Source organism: Saccopteryx leptura, chromosome 7, assembly GCF_036850995.1.
Source record: "Saccopteryx leptura isolate mSacLep1 chromosome 7, mSacLep1_pri_phased_curated, whole genome shotgun sequence".
Classification (NCBI taxonomy): Eukaryota; Metazoa; Chordata; class Mammalia; order Chiroptera; family Emballonuridae; genus Saccopteryx; species Saccopteryx leptura.
Genome location: NC_089509.1, coordinates 58,950,720 through 58,976,488, shown reverse-complemented (window position 1 = coordinate 58,976,488; position 25,769 = coordinate 58,950,720). Strand labels below are relative to the sequence as shown.

General features: G+C 40.9%; 1 protein-coding gene and 1 non-coding gene across 19 annotated transcripts in view; both read right to left on the bottom strand.

Moving 5' to 3' along the window:
• The window catches only part of RAPGEF4 (Rap guanine nucleotide exchange factor 4), a 319,360-nt gene that overhangs the window by 30,479 nt on the left and 263,112 nt on the right, over positions 1-25,769 (bottom strand). For all 18 annotated transcript variants that reach the window (XM_066345716.1, XM_066345717.1, XM_066345718.1 and 15 more), the window contains 6 exons: positions 9,370-9,520; positions 7,068-7,156; positions 6,292-6,322; positions 6,007-6,085; positions 3,794-3,940; positions 1,175-1,272 (listed from right to left, as the gene is read on the bottom strand). In XM_066345716.1, the coding sequence (XP_066201813.1) occupies positions 1,175-1,272; positions 3,794-3,940; positions 6,007-6,085; positions 6,292-6,322; positions 7,068-7,156; positions 9,370-9,520 (595 nt within the window). The remainder of the gene's footprint in view (positions 1-1,174; positions 1,273-3,793; positions 3,941-6,006; positions 6,086-6,291; positions 6,323-7,067; positions 7,157-9,369; positions 9,521-25,769) is intronic.
• Positions 1,857-1,932, bottom strand: TRNAA-CGC (transfer RNA alanine (anticodon CGC)). Its single transcript has one exon. It is a non-coding gene; the product is annotated as a tRNA-Ala (tRNA).

Here is a 25,769-nt window from a genome sequence, read left to right as displayed (position 1 = left end):
TCAGCTTTACCCTCTTGGAGCACTTTTCTTAGTAAAGGAGTCCTGTGTATTCAAAGATGGACAAAACTAGTCCTCTGTCCTCTGAACTGGCTGTGCAAGTTTTCTAAGGTACTTTCCTAGCTACTGGACTATGGGCTGCCTAATTTCTATAGGATAAACAGAAAATGAACCCTACCACCTGCGTAAAAGAGAGCAGGCTACTCAATCATTAGCATGGTCAGTTAATCTTGTATTCACAGAGAGCACCGTGTGGCTGGGAGCAAGTGTTCTGAAGACTTAGGGAAGCCTGTTGGGCCCTGGTATTTCCTGCACAAGGCAGAATGTTTTCTGGGAACAGTATTTTTCGTAGACTGGAGAAGGGCTTTGCCATAGTGTATTTCTTTTCTCTTTTGTTTGTCTTGCAGAATTTTTGATTTTTTTAAAAATTAAGTGAGAGGTAAGCAGGCAGAGAGATAGACTCCTGCATGTGCCTGGATCGGGATTCACCCGGCAAGCCCCCTATTGGGTGATGCTCTGCTCATCTGGGGCTGCTGCCCCATTGCTTGGCAATAGAGCTATGTTAGCACTTGAGGCAAGGCCATGGAGCCATCCTCAGTGCCCAGGGACAACTTGCTCGAACCATGGCTGCAGGAACAAAAGGGGAGAGAGAGAGACAGAAAGAAAGAAGGAGGGGTGGAGAAGCAGATGGTTGCTTCTCCTGTGTGCCCCGGCCGGGAATCGAATGCAGGACATCCACACGCCAGGCCAACACTCTACCACTGAGCCAATCGGCCAGGGCCAGGCCATAGTGTATTTTTATACCTCCCTATAAAGTATGATAAATTGGAATAGCTTGTCTTTAAATTACTTTTATCCTGGTCTAACTATTCATACTTTTAATATTAATATTTAAACTGGGGAAATGTCAAGGAGCTGAGTTACTACTAAGAGTTCTGAAAGCTGAATCGCAGCCCAATAGTGATGCTAAAGCTTACTCCACAGAAGAAAGCCTGAGAGCTCAGAGCGTCTCAAATGCACACCTGTGCTCATCTAACAGACCGCAAGCAAACTAAAAACAAAAAACAAGTAGCATTTGATATTTTTTTAGCAACTAGGTTCAACAGGACTGCAGAGGTAAGCGCCAGACAAGTTTTTCCGATTGCAGACGCTGCTCTGAGGAGGCCACTCAACCTACCAGTGAATCGAATTGCTCTCGCGGGCAAGCAAACAGGCGTCCATTAATGGTGAGCGTCGTAAATACTGAAACATCATTAGGTTTGAGCACCACCTTTTCTGTGAACATAAAAAGCATGAGATTGCCTATTAAATGCATCTGAGATTTGCTGCACTGCCTTAATCACACCAACAAATTGCTGGCTCGGTGAATTACCAGAACACACAGAGCGACTCCATAAACTACAGCACTGAAGGGGCTGCTGCACAAAAAGACACAGCAGTCACACAGGCATGTGGCACTCAGGATGCCATCAGAGATGACCACCAAACAGGTCTGCAAATACCCAAGGGTCAATTCTCCCAGTTCTGTGTGGCAACTATAATTATATACAAAAAGCACACTTGCCATTTATTTATTTATTTTTTTTTCTGAATTTGGAAACAGGGAGGCAGTCAGACTCCTGCATGCGCCTGACCGAGATCCACCCGGCACGCCCACCAGGGGGTGATGCTCTGCCCATCCGGGGCATCGCTCTGTTGCAACCAGAGCCATTCTAGCACCTGAGGCAGAGGCCACAGAACCATCCTCAGTGCCAGGGCCAACTTTGCTCCAATGGAGCCTTGGCTGTGGGAGAGGAAGAGAGAGACAGGGAGGAAGGAGAGGGGGTGGGGCGGAGAAGCAGATGGGCGCCTCTCCTGTGTGCCCTGGCCAGGAATCAAACCCAGGACTCCTGCATGCGAGGCCGACACTCTACCACTGAGCCAACCAGCCAGGGCCCACACTTGCCATTTATATAACAAGTTATCTTTCCAAATGGTAATCATGCCCAGCACTTTGGAGATGGAAAGATCACTTTTAGAAAACTTAGGCAGGGAGGTTCTGAGGTCCCATCTGACTTTAGATATAAATTTTATTATTTTTTTTCATTTATTTCCTAATTTAGAGGGCAATTACATTGCTTACATGAAGCTTTCAATATTTTAAAAATTAATTCAGGCCCTGGCCGGTTGGCTCAGCGGTAGAGCGTCGACCTGGCGTGCAGGAGTCCCAGGTTCGATTCCCGGCCAGGGCACACAGGAGAAGCGCCCATCTGCTTCTCCACCCCTCCCCCTCTCCTTCCTCTCTGTCTCTCTCTTCCCCTCCTGCAGCAAGGCTCCATTGGAGCAAAGATGGCCCGGGCACTGAGGATGGCTCTGTGGCCTCTGCCTCAGGTGCTAGAGTGGCTCTGGATGCAACAGAGCGACCCCCCAGAGGGGCAGAGCATCGCCCCCTGGTGGGCATGCTGGGTGGATCCCGGCCGGGCGCATGCGGGAGTCTGTCTGACTACCTCCCTGTTTCCAGCTTTGGAAAAATGGAAAAAAAAATTAATTCATTCAGTGAATAATTATTTAGACTTTATGACATGCTGGACACTACTCCAGGCAATGAGGATACAGAAGAGAATAATACAGAAAAAAATCCCGGTTCAAAAAGAGCTTCCATCATTGTGAGGGAGGCAGTGACCAAGATGCATCCATCCATCAGAGTGAGAAGAGACGAGGAGAAAGGGTGGGAGCAGGGAGGGAGGCCAGGTGTGTGTGGAAGGGGGCAGTTACAGTTCTAGAAAGGGAATCAAGGAGAGGAAGGAAGGCGGTCCTCAGGGAGACACTGCCATTGGTTGAAAACCCAAGGAAGTGAGGGAGCCCGGGTAGTTACGGGAAGAAAGCACCAGAGGGTCAGCCAGGGCACTCGTCCTGGGCCCTGTGCAACTGGGACAGCAACGGAAGGACAAATCCTGGGGGAGTCCAGCATGCACCTTAAAATCCTACACCAGTGGAATCATTTGTCTCCAAACATGGCAGAAAACAGCTCATCTGATCTGGAAAGAGTCCTCAAATGGCTTTCACATCATTGCTGGAAAAAGTAACCTTACTGCTCCTTCCTCCTGGCTCTCACTGCCATGCCTGCTGACGAATCCTAAACTCCTGCCAGCATGGATTCAAGTGGTTTATTTATTATGTATATTTACCTTCTTATAGGCTCACTGGCTTGGGAGCAACTTGGGGGCATAGATGTATCCATCTCATCCTTTCCTGTCACAGCCACACTAAGTGGCCAGCAGATATATGACAAATGAATAATGTTCTGGGAAAGCATAGTGCAATAAAGTGGTCCCACAGGGAAAGTACTCCTCCTTTCATCTGATAGCTTGGGTTCTGGCGCTCTCCACTGTGTAAAGAGGGGACCATCATCAGCTGAAAAGAACTAGCCTATGTCCACTTCCAACTTCAGACTTTAACGTGTTATGCTAGATGCTCTCTTAGAATCTATCTTTCTCAGTCTCCAAGGCCTTAAGGATTTTTTTTTTTTTAGGGTTTATATGGAAAGACATCCACACCAGTCCTCATTTCCAGCTGCCTCAGATAGATCACGGCACCTCCTTATGCTTTAATGTGGGAACCTAACAAAATCAGGGATATTAGATACTTCCCCAACTCACTTCTAACCATATGATTCCTGTTATTCATAGGAGAATACACAGCACCAATGTGTCTCTTTGGATCAACTTGGAAGGGCCATAGTAACTCCCAGTAGGGTTTTGGTTTGGATGAGATATCCCATTTCTCAGAAGCTCAAAGTACTAAGTAAGACTGTTACCTCCTCCGGAGCTCATCTTGACGATTATCAGGCCCTCCCCAGAGCCCAGCTTGTCCGCAACTGCGCTGATGACTTCCTTCACTGTGGCGGCCACCGGCACTCGAATGGTTGTGTAGGTGTGGTCCAGGCAATAGACTTTAAACAGAACTATTGGGAAGGCAGCAGCAACGTGGTCAATTAGTCTTGAGAGTTCTTTTTTTATTATTATTCAGTGAGAGGAGGGGAGGCAGAGACAGATTCCTGCATGCAACCCCAACCAGGACCACTCAGCAAGCCCACTAGGGGGTGATGCTCTGCCCATCTGGGCTGTTGCTACATTGCTCATTAACCAAGCTCTTCCTAGCGCCTGAGGTCATGGAGTAAGCCAGGGGTCCCCAAACTACGGCCTGTGGGCCACATGCGGCCCCCTGAAGCCATTTATCTGGCCCCCGCCACACTTCTGGAAGGGGCACCTCTTTCATTGGTGGTCAGTGAGAGGAGCACTGTATGTGGCGGCACCGCAAAGCACGGCGTCACTCACGTACAGTACTACTTCCGGTGACGCAGGACGCACGCCTCACGGCTCTGGAAGCGCGTCTTATCACTTGATATGGCTAGCAGTGACAAATATGGAACCAGACATTGACCATTTCATTAGCCAAAAGCAGGTCCATAGTTCCCAGTGAAATACTGGTCAGTTTGTTGATTTAAATTTACTTGTTCTTTATTTTAAATACTGTATTTGTTTTTTTACTTTAAAATAAGATATGTGCAGTGTGCATAGGGATTTGTTCATAGTTTTTTTTATAGTCCGGCCCTCCAATGGTCTGAGGGACAGTGAACTGGCCCCCTCTGTAAAAAGTTTAGGGACCCCTGGAGTAAGCCATCCTAAGTGCCCAGAGCCAACTCCAATCGAGCCATGGCTGCAGGAGGGGAAGACTGACAGAGAGTGAGAGAGAAGCGAGAGGGGGAAGGATGGAGAAGGAGATGGGCGCCTCTCCTTTGTGCCCTGACTGGGAATCAAACCTGGGACATCTACACAACAGGCGGATGCTCTACGACTGAGCCAACTGGCCAGGGCAGGGAGTTCTTAAGAAAACCATTAGCTATGCAAAATGTTTAGACATCCTCCAAAATTTTCATCATCTTGCCATTCTTTCTATTGTATTTATTTGGACTTGTCTATGCCTATGCCTGCCCCCTTCTAAAACTCTTTACCCTTAGCATTGGTCTAAGAATAGGTGCACACATGACTGTCATCTCCCATTTAAAAAACAACAACGGATATTTGTAAAAAAAAACCACAAATAGATCATGGGAAAAAATGAAAAGTACGATTTGGTCAATTTTCTGCGAGCCTTTCATTTTCACAACACTGGGAGTGCTGCGTTAGAGGCTGATGACTAGATGACTGCAGTCTGGAGTGACAGTGGGGAGCCAGCACGAACACTTCTGCAAGCAGGAGTGCCTCTGCGTGGGGCAGGAGACATACGCCGACATCCCTGTTCTCTTGTTCACTGGTTTGTGTCCCTTGGGGCTGGGCCACAAAGCTTGGGTGGCATTTATGTCAGATACGTATGTGGCATCACAGGCTCTCCTGTAAACACACAAATCCTGGAAGCAATTCTAGCTACTATAATTCTTGGGTTTAGAGGCTCTCTTAAGTTACAAGATTAATCTGTGGCTTGAAAATATATATATATATATATATATATTTATATCATTGTTATTAGTTTAATTTTGGTTTTGGTTTTTGGAAAAATCTCAAACAACCAAATAATAATGGCCAGCATCTGCGTGTCTCTGATGGCTGCTAACGAGGCTGTGCTCAGGGCCAGAGCGCTCTCCCGGGGCAGGAAGGAGCCTTGCTCTGCAGAGGACCCTGCTCTCCACCCCTGCTGGGCATCTGCAAAGCGCCAGCTACCTTCCTGCCAGCTCTTGCCAGAGGTGGGTGACCTTGACAACTGGTCTCTGAGTTCATCTTTCTTTCCTTCAAGGACAAGAGAGAGAGAGGCAGTCCGGGAGGTGTGGAGGAGCACGTCAGCACCTCAGCTCCCAGCACGGAGTTCAAGAATGTACATAATTGGAATGCCAAAGGTACCCTCCAAGCAAGCCATTTAGAGTGCAAAAAAGCACTCCAAGAAAAGCTGTGCTGTGAGTCCAAGGTGACAGATTCCCAGGAGAAGATTTTATCCAAATATCTAAACAATCCTGAGTTGGAAGAGATTTCTCACCTTCATCAGAGCCACGGATAGGCTGGCGCCTCTGGGCTTTCTCGTCGCTTGTGTTGAACTGTTGCAAGAGAACTTTGTGCTGTAAAAAGTAATAATAGGAACTGCTTCACGGGGAGAATGACAGGTGCACATTTACAACTCAAAGAAAACACACCTGAGCAGCAGAGTCAAGAAATGAAAACATATTTTGTATTGATGAAAACATCACTTCTGTATGTTGCAATATTTCATTTGTGGAGCGTTTTACATGGCACAATTAGAGAATCCTACCCCCTCGCCACTTACCTTCTTTTGTGGATTCTTTGCATCTTCTGAACTATGAGAAACAGAGAGCACAGCATTTAACACTGTTAGCACTATTATTTGAAATAGCTTCATTTGTATATAACTTTAATCTTGTGCCAGAAAACAAAATCACAGCATCTGTTCAAGAGGCAATATGAGGCTCCTAATTTTAATACTAAGAGACCAAAGCATGGAGGACACAGCAGAGATCAGCCCTGTGACAGGCAGATCCCTAGTGAATGGGTGTTAAAAGCCCGGGCTTCTAGCTTTCCAAGTCTATCTAGCAGCACACACTCTCTCCAGTCTGTAATCTGTGGCTCAGGAACAGCATGTGAAAACCTATGTTTTCACTGAGAGGACACAAATACTCACCATCAACAGCTTTGGCAGCAGAAAGTGAATTTTCCTTGTAAGTAATTCCCTTCAAACAGTTTTTAAATGCCACTGACCATTTTATGACTGGAGTCACTGCTCTGAACCAGAGGGACACAGGTGATGGTGCTAGATGCCCCAGAGCAGGACCTTTCCCTTCCCAGGCTTTCTCGGGCTTTCTCGGGTGGCCGCCCAGAGGTTGCCAAGCAGGACCTCGGTCCTTCTGTTCCTCAGGCCTTCTCATACCACCTGCACCCGAGGCCCAGTCTGCTCAAACTGGGACATTGTATGGCGGCTGAAAAACCCGCTTTCACCTTTTGGGGTGCAAAGGACTCTGTGGAAGATGTTTTGAGAGCAGGCACTTCCGCGAGGGAAGCACACCCCAAGGCCAAGCCCTTCCTTACATTTGCTTGACTATCTTCTCCAACTCCGGCAGTTGCTCCTTGAGGGCAGCGATCATTCGGGCATCATCTGACACAGACACATAAAATTCCTGTAATTGGCAAAGGTCACAGGCTTTTAACAAGAACCGCAAAAGGCACTCAACTCTGTAAAGAGCAATAACGGCGTGTCCCTGTGTCATTTGCTTCCTTAGCGTCTCCAGACCAGTTTCGTGGACTGGAGGCCAGAAAGGAAATGTTAAAGTATGCCTACGGTCAAAACTGCAGGTGAGAGAAGACTTTGGGAATAGAGGTGATGGTGTATCACGTTGTGCATGTAATCAGTGCCACCGAATTGTACACTTAAAAGTGGTTAAAATGGCAAATTTTATGTTGGGTATATTTTACCGCAGAATTTTTTCAAGTTTAATTGCAAATGAGTTGTTTATTTGATATTTATATGAAAGGCAATGCAATGCAATGTTTTGGAATGGATAATTTTATAGTCTACCTCAGAGTACTTTTTTTCATCTCAATATTTTTTCAAGGGAATTTTAATATTTATTTGGTATTACTTTGGTATTTGGTATTTATTTGATATTTACCTCTCTTTGTTAATTGTCGATGGTTTAAAAAAAATGCAGGTGAAGTCTTCAGCACAGTACTAAACTTATGTTGAATTTGTGGCCCTAACTCAGGTCTCTTTGCTGAGGTTCTGGGCATGGTCCAGAGTAGCAGCAGGTGTGTCCTGCTTTGCTCACAGCCGATGAAAGCTGTGGCTATGCCAGCGGGACCACCGCTCGGGCCTGGCCCCCGTGGGTAGAGGCCATGGTCAAGTCATGATTCTAAGCTACTGTCATTCCCTTACATTTTCACAATACTTTACTTCCTAGCTTCCTCGCCTATCTCTGCCTAACAAATGGTATGATTCAAAAGAAGATAAGGGGTATGTTTCTTTCGGATAGTTCATTCTTGAACATACAGATTGATCAAGTTTGAAATAGAAGCCACACTGTAAGTCCTTATCAAAGTTTTGGAGGACAGTGAGTTATCAAGGACTAAATGCCAGAGTCAAGGCTGTTGTGTGGGGCTGGAGACAGAGAAAGGAAAAGAGAAGTTCAGCTTAAAAGGCAGTGTTTACAAAATAAATCATGTAGCCCTGGCTGGTTGGCTCAGTGGTAGAGCATTGGCCCGGAGTGTGGATGTGTTAGATTTGATTCCCGTCCAGGGCACACAGGAGAAGCGCCCATCTGCTTCTCCACCCTTCCCCCTCTTCTTTCTCTCTCTTCCCCTCCCACAGCCAGGGCTTCACTGGAGCAAAGTTGTCCCAGTGCTGAGGATGGCTCCAGGGCCTTCACCTCAGGCACTAGAATGGCTCCAGTTGCAACGGAGCAACACCCCAGATGGGCAGAGCATCGCCCCCTAGTGGGCTTGCCGGGTGGATCCTGGTCTGGCTCATGCGGGAGTCTGTCTCTCTATCTCCTTGCTTTTCACTTCAGAAAAATAACAAACAAACAAAAAAATCATGTGCCTGACCTACGGTGGCGCAGTGGATAAAGCATCGACCCAGAATGCAGAGGTCACCAGTTCGAAACCTTGGGCTTGCCCGGTCAAGGCACATATGAGAAGTAACTAGCAGGAACTGTTGCTTTCAGCTCCTCCCCCTACTTTCTCTCTCCTCTCTCTCTAAAAAATAAATAAATCAGTAAATAAAATCCTTAAATAAAATAAATAAATAAATCGTGTCTCTTCAGAACCACCTCCTGGTCCGAGTAATTCTTCAATAAAATTATCTGCTACACTCCACTCAAAAATCTACCATTTAATCTAGTAATCTGTGTCTAGGAATGTAACCAAGGATAGGCATACTTGCACCAAAATGTTTATTACATTATTACTCTAGGAAGGTGAAAATGGAAATAATGTAACTATTCAGCAATGTGGGAACAAGTAAACACCTCTGTGGCATAGCTACTCAGATGTCATTAGAAAAGGTACACTGCCCTGGAAAAATCCTTACATGAAGTTAAGCGGAAAAAGCAGCCAGTGAAATGATGGGTGCTATGTGATCACCACAATGGAAAATATACAAAGAAAGAGAGGCCAAATGAAAATATATTAAAATGCTACCAGTTATTGAATTAGAATGGTAGGACAATGGATGATGCTTTTCTTCACTTTCCTTATAGTACCTTTCCAATAAATGAACATGGTAACAGAGTCTGGAATTTGCAATTACAGTTTCTCCAGGGAAGCTTCCTTGCCTATGGGTAGTGCATATGTTGCAGGACAAAGATGTATTTTTGGAAGGGAGGACCCCACATACCTCCAGGAAAGCCAGAGCCACATCATCCTCTTGTAGGATGTCTCCATACATAGCAGCCCACTGCAAAACCAGGCGGATGACTCGCCTCTTATTGTTGAAGGAATAATCCATCTTCTCCTGCTCCGTACCTTGCGAAGGCTGTGCGTGGTAAGTTCCGAGGAGTCAAGGAAGACATTAGCCATTTCACACTCATTTGACTATGCTACTTGCAAAGGCAGAGAGGGACAGATCCCAGCTTCAGGGGGCCAGCCTTTTCAATTGATTCATTTCTTCCCGTAGGCTCTCAAGAAAAACTCCACTCATGTAAAAGTTCTGGACCAAATGAATACAAACCCTTATTAATGACTGCTGACTATGACCTGATAGTTGCCCAAGAATTAGACTTGCCCGGCTCCCCCTGGACTTGGGTGGTGACAAGGACTCCTGTGCCTCGCCCCAGCTCTCACCAGCTGCATCGCTTCCCTGCCTGCCCTCCACCCTGCGCTTCATCTCTAGGGGGGTACGCTTCCCACTGCCGCTTGTCTCTGGCTGCCTTGCCATCTCTTCTTGGTCCCCATAATTCTGCACACATCTCTTGAATCCCCTTCATTATATGCATTTCAGTTAAACCTTTCCAAATGGTCATCAATAATGTGGAACCGTGACGGATACAAAGGGATGTGGCGATTTCGGGGGTGGGAAGTGAGGCTGCAGGGAGATACACTCACCCAGGAGGAAAAAAGCTTCCTGCTGTGTTGAACTCTAGTGAGAGACTCATACACAGTTTCTATCCCATTCCTTCTTCTCTTCTCTAAAACCACAACTTACCTCACATTAGCTTTTCGTGCATTTATGGCTAGCCATCTTAAATAAACTATAAGCTCTTTGAGGCTTCAGATGATATATTATTTGTCTTGTATTCTACACCATGCCCAGTACAGGGACTTTTAGCTAGATATTTTATAATAGGTATTTATTAATACGACAAATTAATTGAGTGCCTACTACATGTATGCGTCAGGCACAGGTCCCTGCTCTCAGTGTTCATTCTCATGTGGATTACAGTGAGGGCAATATAGTAGGTTATCAAGAAAGTTTTTAGACTAGACACACTGTTCCTTTTTCAGTGATTTATAGTACATCCTATCACAGACAAGTAGTTCACAGGACAATTTCCTGATTATACCTTACACTGCGACTTGCACATAGAGTACGACAGTGGTCGTTATCCGTAAGCGAGCACAGTTGGCAGTAAAGGAGCATCAATGGCCGGGATTACATAGCGAGGATGTAGAGTTGGTTTTGAATCCAAGACTCCTTATTCCACCTCGTTTTCTTCTGCATTACACAGCACCCCCATGCCTCAGAGCGGCCTACAAGACTGGCCATGCCTTAGCTTCCCAGCATGACGTAAAGGGCACTGCAGAAAACTGCCTCGTGCCTGCGCTGCTAGAGAGCCGCACCAGTGAAAGGCCTTTTCTAAAACGACCATAAATAATTATGATCAAGGTAAATGACAGAACCTTAAAGCAAAGGTGTACTGCATGTAAATGGGTTGCAAAATGGCATTCATAAATTGAGCACGGGATTCATAAAAAAGAAAATTGCTCAACCTGTATTGCTACAATTCTCTCTGAACTTACAATAAAAAAGGGGGGTAGGCAAGATCACTTTATGTGAAAATTATTTCTTTTCTGATTAACCCTTTGGTCTCTTGCTTGTATGCACACATAACTTGGGTCTTTTTTTTCCCAAAGAATTGCAACACTGGACACTACATCTTATGACTATTTTTTATGGTAACTAGCAGCATAGTCAGGTACATAAGGGTTACCAAATGAATAATTCCTAACAGATTATAAGACTCTGCCCTGGTTTACCCAAGAGTTAGTGAGAAAAAGAGTCTTTTCTACTTGTATGGGGCTGAAATGGTTTTAAATTTCAAGTTGATATGAAGTGGCCATAATTCTAACTTTATCCAGGTTATCTTGATTTGGACTCCAGGAAACAATACACATGCTTGTGTGTTGGATACAGAACTATCAGCAGCATACCTGTAGCTAACCTCTTGGGCCCTCAGATAGGATAACTAAATCAACAGTGCTGGTCAAGACAAAGATTTTTTTCTTGTTCTCTTTCCTGCTGGGGAAATCTGTCTTTTTGTCAACAAATTGAAAAGATTAGCATTATTATACTTCAAATATGTAAAGAGCTTGATAGTTTATAACAGGGGTAGTCAACCTTTTTATACCTACTGCCCACTTTTGTATCTCTGTTAGTAGTAAAATTTTCTAACCGCCCACTGGTTCCACAGTAATGGTGATTTATAAAGTAGGGAAGTAACTTTACTTTATAAAATTTATAAAGCAGAGTTACAGCAAGTTAAAGCATATAATAATAATTACTTACCAAGTACTTTATGTTGGATTTTTGCTAAGTTTGGCAGAATAAATCTTTACAAAACAACTTACTATAGTTAAATCTATGTATTTATTTATACTTTGGTTGCTCCGCTATCGCCCACCATGAAAGCTGGACCGCCCATGAGTGGGTGATAGGGACCAGGTTGACTACCACTGATTAAATGTTTATAACAAAAACATTTAATATACTTCCATGATCATATAATGTTCTCTACAAACGTAAAGGGGGAATATTTACAGAAGAAGAAATTGAGGGTCAGGGAGAAGAGATCTGCCCAACGTTGTCCAATGAGTAAATGGCAGGGTTTACAAATCCAGACAAAGCTCTTTCTATTATCACCACTCCCACAGTCCCAAACTCTGGCCATGGTGACTTAGTGCTTCAGTTCATGAAATTATTAAATAATTGTATCTGGGAAGCAAAAATCTTAATGGAAAAGGTTTTTGTTCCTTTATTCCCCCACTGAAGTTCCAAGTTTCCAGGAGCTGACACAGTATGTTGAGTATCTAACCCAGAGCTGAGTGCCTGCTGCTGGTCAGGAGTAGCTAGCTCCTAACCTCATGGGAGCTAGAACTGACCAAATCTGGGCGAAGAGGCTTTCTGTATTTTCTCATAAAAAGTTAAGTACATTTGCCTCTGGAAAAACAGAAGGAAACACTGATTTGTTTCACAAAGCCTTGCCTTTTCCCTTACAGATGTTTATTTACTAAATTAGAGTGGGGGTAATACCACTTCTATAGTTGAATCCAGGCGTGTGCTCCAGGGTGCTGTCCCTCCCTAGGCAACATATTGTTCCGTTCCTGAACAGTCCGCTCGCTCGGAATCTTAAGGGACACAGAGGAGGCTTTATATGTCATTGATTACACCTGAAATGGTTACAGGTGAGGTGCTGGGGCTTCTATTTATTCCCAAAACAATCTTCTCAGGCTTTTAGAAGATGTATGTGATTTTTAGATTTTATTAAACTTCTACAAAAAAGCGAGGAGAGGGAAAAACTGTATTTCCTTTAGATAGCAGCCAAAGAATAAGGAATATCCCACCAGGTCCCTTGTCTCAATATGATGTCAAAATGCAAACTAAAAAAAGCAAATGCAGTATGTTCATAAATTTAAACACATCAGGCTAAAACTGGAATAATGCATTATCCATTTGATGGAGAAAGTCCCACGTGTAATAAAAATCTAACACTTTCACAGGAAGAATAAGGATTTAGAAAGGATTATCAATGCATACCACACACACAAGATATTTTTAACATTTGAAGAACACTATCTGAAATATATAATTGGCTTGACCTGTGGTGGCGCAGTGGATAAAGTGTCAGCCTGGAATGCTGAGGTAGCCGGTTTGAAATCCTGCACTTGTCTGGTCAAGTCACATATGGGAGTTGATGCTTCCTGCTCCTCCCCCTTTCTCTCTCTCTCTCTCTCTCTCTCTCTCTCTCTCTCTCTCTCACACACACACACACACACTCTCTCTCTCTCTCTCTCTCTTCTCTAAAATGAATAAGTAAAAAAAAATTTTTAATGAAATATATAATTGGTTAATGTCTATGTTAAAAGTAGATTAGTAGAAAAAAATAAAAAATATAATAATCTAATGATTTTGTCAAATGATCTTGAAATATTTGTATTGAATAGGACCATGATTTCTGACATGAGGACAGTTGGGTGCAGGTAAGCAGTAATATGCCTGCTTTAATTCATAGGAAAAAGAGGCAAGGATAACATGGTTCTGGCATCTCGTAAAGTGCTAAGTAAAAGTCTGTGAAAGAATCTAGAATTATTCATAGAATTTTAAAAAGTCATAAGAGTTTGTTAGTCAAATAAGTTTGTAAATATGATATATATGTTTGCTCACTTATAGTTTGCATTAAGTGTGGGGGACAGACTGTAGGCTGACAAAGTCCTTATAGTCTAAGGCTTGGTTTTAAGACTAAGCCTTTCCCACCCTTTTAATACTAAGATCTTCTCAAAACTGAGCTTTTCCCCACACCCTTGACTGTTGCATGATGTGGGGTGGGGCACTCTTATGAGGAATCCCATTTATGCCTCAGATGAGTGGCTTTGTATTAGGGACTTCCTTATTTGTATACTGGCTTAAAAGCTTTAATTTCTACACTATAAAATGAGGCAGACCTGGGGCACTCACGCTCAGATCCTGCCATCAGCATTGCAGAGGAGAGGCAGCCAAGATGCCGGAGTGCTGAAGGAATAGCCAGTTTATGCAGAGTTTGTGCAGAGAGAAGGAGATGGGGAACAGAAGTATGAATAAAGCTGGTGGGACTTTCGATTCCAGGAATACTCAGATGAGTCAGTGGCTTTGGGAGCCCTGAATGGAAAGGAAAGTGTTTTCCCACTGTGTGTATTTCTTGCCCCCCGGGGTGCAAGCTAGGATTAAAGGTAATGGCCCACCAGTTCTTGTCTCTGTTGTTTCATTACCGTCTGTCCAAATCAAATGTGAACCTGCACGGGCCAGGTGGCTGTGATGGTGGCTGTGGCTACTGACTTTACAGAGTTGAAGTGGCCAGACACACTGCTGACAGAGATCATTTCAGATCATTCACAGAATCATAGAATTTATGAGTGGCAGAAGCCCTTTGATTGTATCTCCTTCAAAACCACCATTTTAGAGGTAAAGAAACTAAGTAGAATGAGGTGATTTTTTCCAAATACATCAATAGAATTCTTGGGACTAGACCTCAGTTCTTATCTCCCTCACTAGGACTCTGTTTACCAGTTTATGTTGTTGTGTTTTCTCTGACATTAATATTTTTATGCTAACATATATTATACAACAGAATTAGATTAGATAATAGGGAATTCCATCTGAGATGTAGAAATTGATCCCTTAAAACTCTCAAAGACAGCAAAATGCATGCAAGAAATCAAGAGTTAATTGTTGCAACCTTGATAATCTGTTGTCAGGGAAGCACAGAAACTGAACTAGATCCCCTCCGCTATGGCTATAGTTTTAGCCGGTCCTCTGTCGGGTATCTTTGGATTTAGAAAGCAGTGACTCACCACTTCTAACCAAACATTCTTAAATCTACTGACCATTCAAATTCTAACTTGATGTTTCTCTTGTTATGTTAATAAGATTCCATTAAGTCCCAATCTCTAACAGCAGGAACCCTGTGTTAAACTCATTGTGAGTTTCTACATTTCCTAGTCAAGGACTCAACACAGGAAAACATAAAAAGCCTCAAGTGTTTGTTGAGTGACTGCTTACCTTAAACAATTCAATCACACTGTTTGGAGTGTGATATATAATGCAACTTTCTAAAACATAAGAGAATGTTTTTATCTTATTCACCATGGCTTTTTAAAACCCTTTATATAAATTATCTGAAGTTCTATCTTTGTTGAGATGTGAAATACAGATCAGAGATGCATTCTACACAAGATCATACTCAATGTCACCAAGTTGACTCAGTCTACACAAACACTAAAATGGTACATCTTTTAAACAGAATCATTTAGTTATCAAGTATTTACTCGACAAGACCACAGACTTTGAGCAACTAAATCTTCATTGAATTGGACCAGCTCCTTCAGCATCACGTAAACGCGGCTGAGGACAAATGGGATCTGCTTTCAGTGAGGTATGAGGACTGAGAGTTAACAGAGGTGAAGGCCACAGTGTAGGCTCTGGTCTTCTGACCTTGCCAACAGCAGGCTGAATACTCTATTGAGTCATTTTCCTCATGCCGGCTCCGCCGTTTAAACACTGTAATTATTTCATATATTTTTACCTAGTTATTATCTTACTCACCACAGGCACCTGTAATTTTTCTGTACTTTTTTTTTTTTTACTGCTCATTTACTTGTTCTTAATTCAGTTAATAATGGTTCCATGTATTAAAATTATCATGGGGAAAGTAAGTAAAAACCTCCTAGGATGTAGAGGCAGCAGAATCATTACAGCCTCTAACAGGGAATAAAATATTATATATACTTTTTGCAGTAACTAAATGCTAATTATGTAGCTATTTATAAAACACTTATCAACATTCAAACTCATATTCTTTAGTGTTGTTGTTTTTAAAGCCCTGCTTTGCATATAAGATCTCTGCTTGCAGCTGAAAACAAACTTTGGGGGTTATCTGCCCCCCGACTAGACAAAGTCTCTGTGTATTCTTTACATAATGCCATATAGCTCTCATGATGGTACAATCATTTATTTATATGGGGCAATATACTTATATTTATAAAGGGCTTTAAGGTTTATAATGTGCTTTCATGCACATGGCCTCATTTGATCTTCATGACAACCTGTGGAAGTGGATAGGACAGGTATAATTATCCCTGTTACATAGACAGAGTTCTGAGAGGTAAAGAATAATTGCTGAGTAATCAAGTTCGTAAGACAAAGGTCTTCAGCACAGGTCTCCTGACTTGAGAGCTCCGGCTTTCCCCACTATACTCTGGGCTTCTTCTCTACCCTACTTGCTTTTGTGGAGCATCCAACACCCTGAGCACAGAGCCTGTTCCTTCCTTGATGTAGCGAGTCCTTGGGAAGGCAAGTTCTGGAATTAAACCACCTGAGCTCATATCCTGGCTTCCCCACTTATAAACTCTGAGGCCCTTGGTTAGTTAATTAACCACTGGGAGCTTCAGGCTCTTCATCTGTAAACTGCATAGGACTGCTGTTAAGGATGAGATGAGGCAGTATCAGTGAACCACGTAGAACAGTATCTGAGACATGTTCAGTGTTCAGTGAAAGTTGGCTATCCTGATTACTATAGATCCACCTCTGGAAATCTTTTGAAATCCTCTAAATGGTTGGTTTTGAAATTTTTCATTAGAACTGGCATTTCTGGGTATAACTGTGAGGCTATTCCTACCAACACGGCTTCCCCTATATTTGTGTGCTTCTACCAAATTTGAGCTCACAGAAGCAATTTCTGTGCTGTCATTTTCTTCAGGTACTTCCCATCTTCTTGCTCAGAAAATGTATTTTCTACTGTGTTCAAATATTGTTCTGACACCTATCAGCTATGTAACTTGGGCAAATTACTTAGCTGCTCAGTCTCGCTTATTATTGTAAAAAGAGTATATACCTCATAGTGTTGATATGAGGCTGAGAAATGTATATGAAATATTTCGTATACTATCTGGTAATACAGTCATTTCTTTTTTCTTCAAAGAACACATCATGTTCATATCATCATCAAACCACCTTTCTTCCTTATTGGAAGTAAACTCTCAAATTGCATATCTGCAGAAGTGAATTGCTTTGATAGTGACATTTGGCCAAACACTTTTCAGAACTAATTGGACAACACACAAAAAAAAACTACAGACCAATATCTCTAATGAATACAGATGCAAAAATCCTAAACAAAATAATAGCAAATCAAATACAACAACACATTAAAAAATAAAACATCATGATCAAGTGGGATTCATTCCTGGAGCACAAGGATGGTTCAACATATGGAAATTGATCAATGTAATAAACCAGATCAACAAAACAAAAACAATGAACAAAACTTGTACGATCCTATCAATAGATGCAGAAAAGGCATTTAGTAAGATATAACATCTCTTTATGTTTAAAACTCTCAATAAAATAGGAATAGAAGGAAAGTTCCTCAACATGATAAAGGCCATATATGACAAACCATCAGCTAATATCATACTAAATGGGGAAAAATGAAAACTTTTCCACTAAAATCAGGAACAAGACAGGGTTGCCCACTCTCTCCACTCTTATTCAATATAGTTCTAGAAGTTTTAACCAGAGCGATCAGGCAAGAGAAAGAAATAAAAGGCACCCATATCAGGAAGAAGAAGTAAAAGTATCACTTTTTGCAGATGACATGATCCTTTATATAGAAAACCCAAAAAATCCACCAAAACCCTATTAGAAACAATAAACCAATACAGTAAAGTAGTAGGATAAAAAATCAATATACAAAAGTCTATTGCTTTCCTATACACCAATAACAAAACTTTGAAAAATGATCTCAAAAAACTATTCCTTTTACAATTGCAACAACAAAAAACAAGATACTTAGGAATACACTTAACAAAGGATGTGAAGGACCTATATACTGAAAACTACAAAATATTATTGAAAGTAATTGAAAAAGACAATGAAATGGAAAAATACTCCATATTCATGGATTGAAAGAATTAACATAGTTAAAATGGCCATAATACCCAAAGCAATATACACATTTAATGCAATCCCCATCAAAAAACATAATGTCATTTTTTAAGAAAATAGAACAAAAAATCACCAGGTTTGTATGGAACCATAAAAAGGCCTGAATAGCCAAAGCAATCCTGAGGGAAGAGAATGAAGCCAGAGGTATCACACTACCTGACTTCATATTATACGATAGAGCCACGATAATCAAAACAGCATGGCATTGGCAGAAAAACAGACATACCAACTAATGGAACGGAATCAAGAGCCCAGAAATAAAACTATGTATATATGGACAAATAATCTTTGTTTGACAAAGGAGCCAAAAATACACAATGAAGAAAAGAAAACCTCTTCGATAAATGCTGCTGGGAAAATTGGAAAACCACATGCAAAAGAATGAAACTTGACTACAGTTTGTCCCCCTGCACAACCATTCATTCCAATGGATCAAAGACCTAAATATAAGATCTGAAACAATAAAGTACATAGAAGAAAACATTAAAGAAACATGAACCTTGGCCGTAGAGAACAATTTATGAATTTGACCCCAAAGGCAAGGAAAGTAAAGGCAAAAATAAATGAATGGGACTATATCAAACTAAAAAAGCTTCTGCACAGCAAAAGAAACTGACAACAAAACAAATAGGCAGCCAACTAAGTGGGAGCTGATATTTGCAAATAACAGCTCTGATAAGGGGTTTATATCCAAAATATACAAAGAACTCACAAAGCTCAGCAACAAACAAGCTAACAATCCAATTAAAACACAGGGAGAGGACCTGAACAGACACTTCTCCTAAGAGGACATACCTATGGCCAACAAATATATGATAAGATGCTCATCTTTACTAGTTATTCGAGAAATGCAAATCAAAACTACAATGCGGCCCTGGCTGGTTGGCTCAGCAGTAGAGCATCGGCCTGGCATGTGAAAGTTTCGGGTTCAATTCCTAGTCAGAGCACAGAGGAGAAGCGCCCATCTGCTTCTCCACCCTTCCCCCTCTCCTTTCTCTCTATCTCTCTCTTCTTCTCCTGCAGCCAAAGCTTTATTGGAGCAAAGTTGGCCCAGGTGCTAAGGACGGCTCCTGGGCCTCTACCTCAGGGGCTAGAATGGCTCCGGCCACAACGGAGCAATGCCCCAGATGGGCACAGCATTGCCCCCTGGTGGGCTTGCTGGATGGATCTGGGTCAGGTGCATGTGGGAGTCTGTCTAACTGCCTCCCCACTTCTAACTTCGGAAAAATACAAAAAGCAACAATAACAAAACAAAACAAAAAACTACAATGAGACACCAGGTAATAACAAGTGTTGGAAAGGCTGTGGGGAAAAAGGAACCCTCATTCACTGCTGGTGGAAATGCAAATGAGTACAACCATTATGGAAGACAGTATGGTGGTTCCTCAAAAAACTAAGAATAGAACTACCATATGACCCAGCAATCCCCCTCTACTGGGTATCTACCCTCAAAACTCGAAAACATTGGTACATAATGACACATATACCCTCATGCTCATCATAGCATTATTCACAGTGACCAAGACATGGAAACAACCAAAGCATCCTTGATAGAAAACTGGATAAAAAAGATGTTGCACATATATACCATGGAATACTACTTAGCCATAAGAAATAACGACATGGTGCCATTTACAACAACATGGATGGACCTTGAGAACATTATACTGAATGAAACAAGTGAATCAGACAAAGCTAGGAACTATATGATTTCATACATAGGTGGGATATAAAACTGAGACTCATGGACATAAGTAAAAGTGAAGTAGTTAACAAGGGGTTGGGGTTGTGGCAACATGAGTGAGGGAGTGGAAGGAAGGATATGAAAAGGACAAATGTAAGTTGATAAAAAATGATTTGACTTTGGGTGATGGGTATACAACATAATTAACTGTTTGAATGCTAGAGAGATGTTTACCTGAAACCTATGTACTATTTATTATTGATCATTGTCATCCTTGTTAAATTAATTTTCTAAATAAAAAAAAGAGAACTGAATGTGAACTACAATGGCAAAATTTGGCTTCAAAAAATTTAAGATAACAATTTTCTTTAGAAGTCTAAAAAATATTTCTAAAAACCTGGCTTCATCTAGAGAATAAGAATCTGATGTTTTTTGTAAATATTTTATCAACAAGAAAAGCAAATTTTGAAAAATACTCCTTTTAGAGAACCCAAGACAACATCTCCAGGTCCATTTCACAGAGAAATACATGATGGAGACCCTGCCTTTTCAGTCAGGAAAGCTGTTGTGTTTATTTTGTTTTTGTATAAGGAATATAATACATATGAAAACAGTTTCAGCTAAAACTTAGTGACAAATCTGTATTCTATTTTTCTTTTTAATTCAAGAACCTAACAATTCTTTTCATGCCAAAGGCATAAAATTTGTGTTGAATACTAAGCCAAAAGAGATTAGTATAGTAGGAAAAAATATTTGACGAAAATTATTGCGGTATTCAAATTTTTATAAATTTTTATAAATTTAAATGTGAGCCATTTATCACTTAAAGTTCTTTCAACTATAAAAACAGTCCTAAACAGAGACCTGCATTTGTTGACATAACAGAGAATTTATTAACAAGATTGGTCCAAGTGTTCATAATGTCATCATAGACTCCATTTTTCTCCCTGACTTAACTCATTTCAGCTTTGTCATGGGGCTCATTCTCCTAACAGCTGTAAAATAACTGTCACTGGCATTCGGGCTACAGGCTTCCTTTTCACTCTTAAACGTTGAGAAAGCTTTTTACCCAGAAGTCTCAGGAAGCTCGTCTTTGAATCTCATTGTTTCAATCTACCATGGGCCTGAAATTTGAGAACCAATCATGGTCAAGGGCAGCCAACTACTATAAGTAGCTAGAATGACCAATTGAGATCACACTGGTGTAAGGGAGTCAACTACAATGTTCACTGCAACAAGATCTCATCAGTGCTCCTGGAGTTTCTGCCAGTATATGCAGAATCTCAGGTGATTATTTGGTTCCCATGGGCCTTGGTTTCTCCTACATGTAAATATCCAAATAAATATCATACCAGTTCTTTTTGCCTCACATGTGGGTATTGGGTGTTAGATGATAAAGTAAATGATATGAAAATACTCTGAATCAAGGATATAGTTATTAAAATTCAAAATAATATTAACTTAGTTGTGCTCACTTGCTGAATTGAAGGACTGCCTATATTTGTACAAACAAAAATACAGTCATAAAACACAAAAATTAAGATGATCAGAAAGCAATTTGGTAATGAACACCAAGCGTGTTAAAATATTACATATTCTTTGTCTACTTTTAGAAATTTAAAGTAAGAAAATGATTATCTAAATGGGCAAAGATTTGGCTGAAAAAAACATTGATTCATGCCATTATACTTGTTACAGAAAAAAAATGTGGGAATAATCTAAATATACAATTGGAATAGGCTAAGAAAATAAATTATGACATATCTGCTATCTATATTCCAAGTCATTAAAAACAATAACAGATTTTTCTCATGCATCTTTGTCACCTTGGTACCCAGTACTGTATGACACATTGTAAGTGCTCAATAACTGTTTGTGTAATTATCTGAAAAAAATTATGTAGTTTTATGTGCATAATTGCTTTGAAAAGATAGCCACAACATACCATTAAGAAGAAACATATAGAAAAACCCACATATAACATGACCTCATTTATATAAAATTATATAAAATTTTTGGAAGGTTTTTCATAAAACAGTGGTAAGATACCAGATGAATTTTGTCTCGTTTTATGTATATTGAATTTTTTTTAATAGTGAGAATGTATGATTTTTAAGGATGAAAAAGCTATCTATATTTAGAAAAATGGTATGAAAAAGTATTAAATGGTAGAGAAAAATACTCATATAATATTGTTTAGTGACAAAGCATACACAATTATTTATAGTATGATCACATTCTTATATTTAAAAGTGTAAATCTATATGTTTATAAAAAAGACTGGAAGGATACATACTAACATGTTAACAATAGTAATATCTAGTAAAGTTATAGGTGGTTTTAAGACTAATGGAAAATTGAACTGAATTTTAAGTACATATTTAAAAAAGATTTTAAAAACTGGAGGTGAAAAGTACAGAAATTGAACAAATATAATTTTAAAACTCATTATAAAGCACTTGTATTCATCAGGTCAAATCATGTCCTAAGCGTATCTAATGAATAGAGAGTCTCTCTCATTAGCACATAAAAGGCCTGAATTATCAATGTTAAACCAAGTTCTGCCACCCTCCTCTGTGCTAAAAGCAAAACTGGAGAAGACATACAATGTGGATTAAGGAAAGAAATAGGTGTCAGTGGCTCAGGGCTTAAATCATTTCTCTGCTAGTAATTACCTTTCTCTGAGCAAATCATAGTTTTTCATTATCCTAGTTTATTGATTTGGAAAAAGAGGAGTGAAAATACTGACTTCTTCATAGGGCTGCTGTGAAAAGTCACATATTAAGAACCTTGAAAACACTCAGCCAAAGTAACTCATTTTAACATGGGTGCTCTAATGTAACATGGTTAAGGATTTTACTATCTCTACATCCTGTGTTAAAAACATGGGGGTTAACCCACTAATTCCGTTTTACATTGTATCACCCTGTTGCTTGTGCACGAGATGTTACACAGTTTATATGTATGTTGTTTTTGCCTGCCCACCATCCATTTCTGTTTTTCTTTATAGGCAGTCTCTGTCCAGTAAAGTGCTTTGTCTTCCCTTGACCAAGACATCAGCAGCGACCCAAGCTAAGCCAACTAGACCCTCCTTCCCAATGATATGGGAATAAGGTGAGGGCCAGGATGCTTGGAGCAGATTTACCCCAAAAGCACTGCCTTTAGTTGCTGCCCCAAGGCCCTTTTCTAAGGCCAGGGCTCTTCAAAGATTCCTTCAGTTCTCTGAGTTATACCATATCCTTCATAAATTCCTTTATTTGTTAAGTCAGCCACAGTTGCTTTATGTTACTTACAATAAAAAAAAAAAGTGGCTTATATAATGAGGAGCCTCCGTAACATCTCCCAGCAGGGAAAGGGCCTAAAAATTGAGTCCCTCGCATAACTAGAAGCACTTATACATATATGACCTTCAGGAATAGAGCCTTTCTGTTTATCTGCATGCAGCAAGGTAAGCTCCCAGCCTGCCTGGCACACCCTCCCGGGCATTAAAGAACAGCAGCTCTTGTTTGAGGATCTTATTCCCAGTATCTGAGGACCAGACTTAGGTACTGGCCAGTATGGTAGTCACATGTGGCTATTTAAATTAATGAAAATTAAATAAAATTAAAAATTCAGTTCATCCATCATAGTAGCCAATTTCAAGGCTAGTGGCTTACTGGGCTTGCACAGATCAGAATGTTTCCATCATTGCAAAATGTTCTGTTGGATACTTCATGTATTTATTTTCTACAAATTAGGCCTACTTCAGTTTTAGCCACCTCAATCGTGCAATACATTGTCAAGAAATGTCCTTAAATGAAATGAAAGGATAAGCTTTTAAAGAGATAAGTTGTGCCTGACCAGGTACAGTGGATAGAGCGTCAGACTGGGATGCGGAGGACCCAGGTTCGAGACCCCGAGGTTGCCAGCTTGAGTGCAGGCTCATCTGGTTTGAGCAAAAGCTCATCAGCTTGGACCCAAGGTTGCTGGCTTCAGCAAGGGGTGACTCAGTCTGCTAAGCCCCACGGTCAAGGCACATATGAGAAAGCAATCAATGAACAACTAAAGTGCCACAACGAGAAACTGATGATTGCTGCTTCTCATCTCTCTCCATTCCTGTCTGTCTATCCCTCTCTCTGTCTCAGTTAAAAAAAAAAAAAAAAAAAAGGAGATAAGTTGCAAAGAAAGAACTGCCATATCTCAGGCTTGGAATCCTGAGACCTAGATGAATCATGGCTCTGTCTTTTGCTATGGACATGTAACTCCATTTTTTTCAAACTTCATAATCCTCATTTATGGAATAAAGCTAATACTAACCCAACAGTCTCCTGTAAGGATAAGTAGTAAAGTAGTATAATACAGGTCAATGCTCTGAGCATGGTGCGTGACACAGAGAGAATTGATTCCAATTAGAACAATGAAGAGAATCTAGGTTCCCACAAAGCCAGGAGTGGAGAAGGTGGTCCGAGGGCACTAGGTAGTGTAGATCAGTGGTCCCCAACCCCCAGGCCACGGACTGGTACCGTTCCGTGGGCCATTTGATACTGGTCCGCAGAGAAAGAATAACTAACTTACATTATTTCCATTTTATTTATATTTAAGTATGAACAATGTTTTATTTTTAAAAAATGACCAGATTCCCTCTGTTACATCCGTCTAAGACTCACTCTTGAGGCTTGTCTCAGTCACGTGATACATTTATCCATCCCACCCTAAAGGCTGGTCCGTGAAAATATTTTCTGACATTAAACCAGTCCGTGGCCCAAAAAAGGTTGGGAACCACTGGTGTAGATGATGCCCAGCTACCCTGGAGTCCCTCCATCTATTGAGAAAAGAATTAGGATTGGATACACAGGTTTCTCCTGATTTTATTGTTCACTTCCTGGTCTCCTCCTCCTCCCTCAATATCGTTACGACCACACCTCTCTACCTGGGATGGCAAGGACTTTACTTAGGAGCTTTTATTTTAAAACCAGAAGTCAGTGATAACGAATGTTCTCAATCAAACTGAAGGAGAAAAAACAAATAAATGAACAAATCAGAATTTGTAAAAAAGAAAAAGAAAGGAAGGAAGGAAGGAAGGAAGGAAGGAAGGAAGGAAGGAAGGAAGGAAGGAAGGAAGGAAGGAAGGAGGAAAGAAGGAAAGAAGGGGAAAAGAAATAAGCTTAATGTTTGAGGTGTGAGTTGTAAAGATGATAGACTGGTCCACTCTACTCTCTTGCTCTTCTTTGCCTTAAGCTTGTCAACATGCAGTTGAAAAAATTAGTGTAAACTAAATGGCAGTTTTTATTTTTCCTTCCAACAAATCTCAAAGATCTGATAATGACTACCATGTATGGAGTTAAAAGAGCACAGAGATCCTGAATGTGTTAATTTTACTTGAGAAAAACTGAATATGAGCCAGAAGGAATATATAATATATGTCTCATTAAGCTGTCTTTACTTAGAAAGATAGTTTCCAGGCAAATAAACACCCAAATCTCACTCTCTCAGCTTCCTCTGAATAACACATTGAACTCAAATCTCCTGTTCTCACACATTCTATTGACTTCAAAGAGAATGATGGGTGAACAAGAAAATGAAACCAGGTAGAAAAATTATCATTCTGAAAAAGGAAAGCATGCCCCGCGTTGATCAGATTGCCCAGAAAAAAGAAAGCTATTCTCCTTCAACATATTCAACTGCTCACAAAAGGCCAAAGCATTTTAAGATTCTGAATTTTTGCTGCTTTAAAAATAAGGCAAAATTAGAAAATACATGTTCACATGCCCCCCAAATTTAAGGGTGTGACTCATTAATAATATTTACTTGGACTCAACCTACATTTTCTAAATGCTCCCTCTGTGCCAGACACAGTACGCCAAGTGGTCGACTCTGTGGACTATTGAAAAGCTGCCCCAAACAATCTCAGCTTTTAAGAATTTCAAGTTTTTTTCCTTTTATTTAAGTAGATATAATGATAATAAACATAGCAATGAAGGAATAAACTTCGGTATCTAGAGGAGAGGATGGACTAGGGCAAATGTAAAAGAAAAGCTATCCCACAAGGACAAGTTGTTTTTATCCCAGTGGGTCAGTGGTCTGATTAACACCATAGGCTGAGGAAGAACACAGCAGGGCACAACCCATCCAGGTAGCCTAACGAAGGGAGGTACAAAGT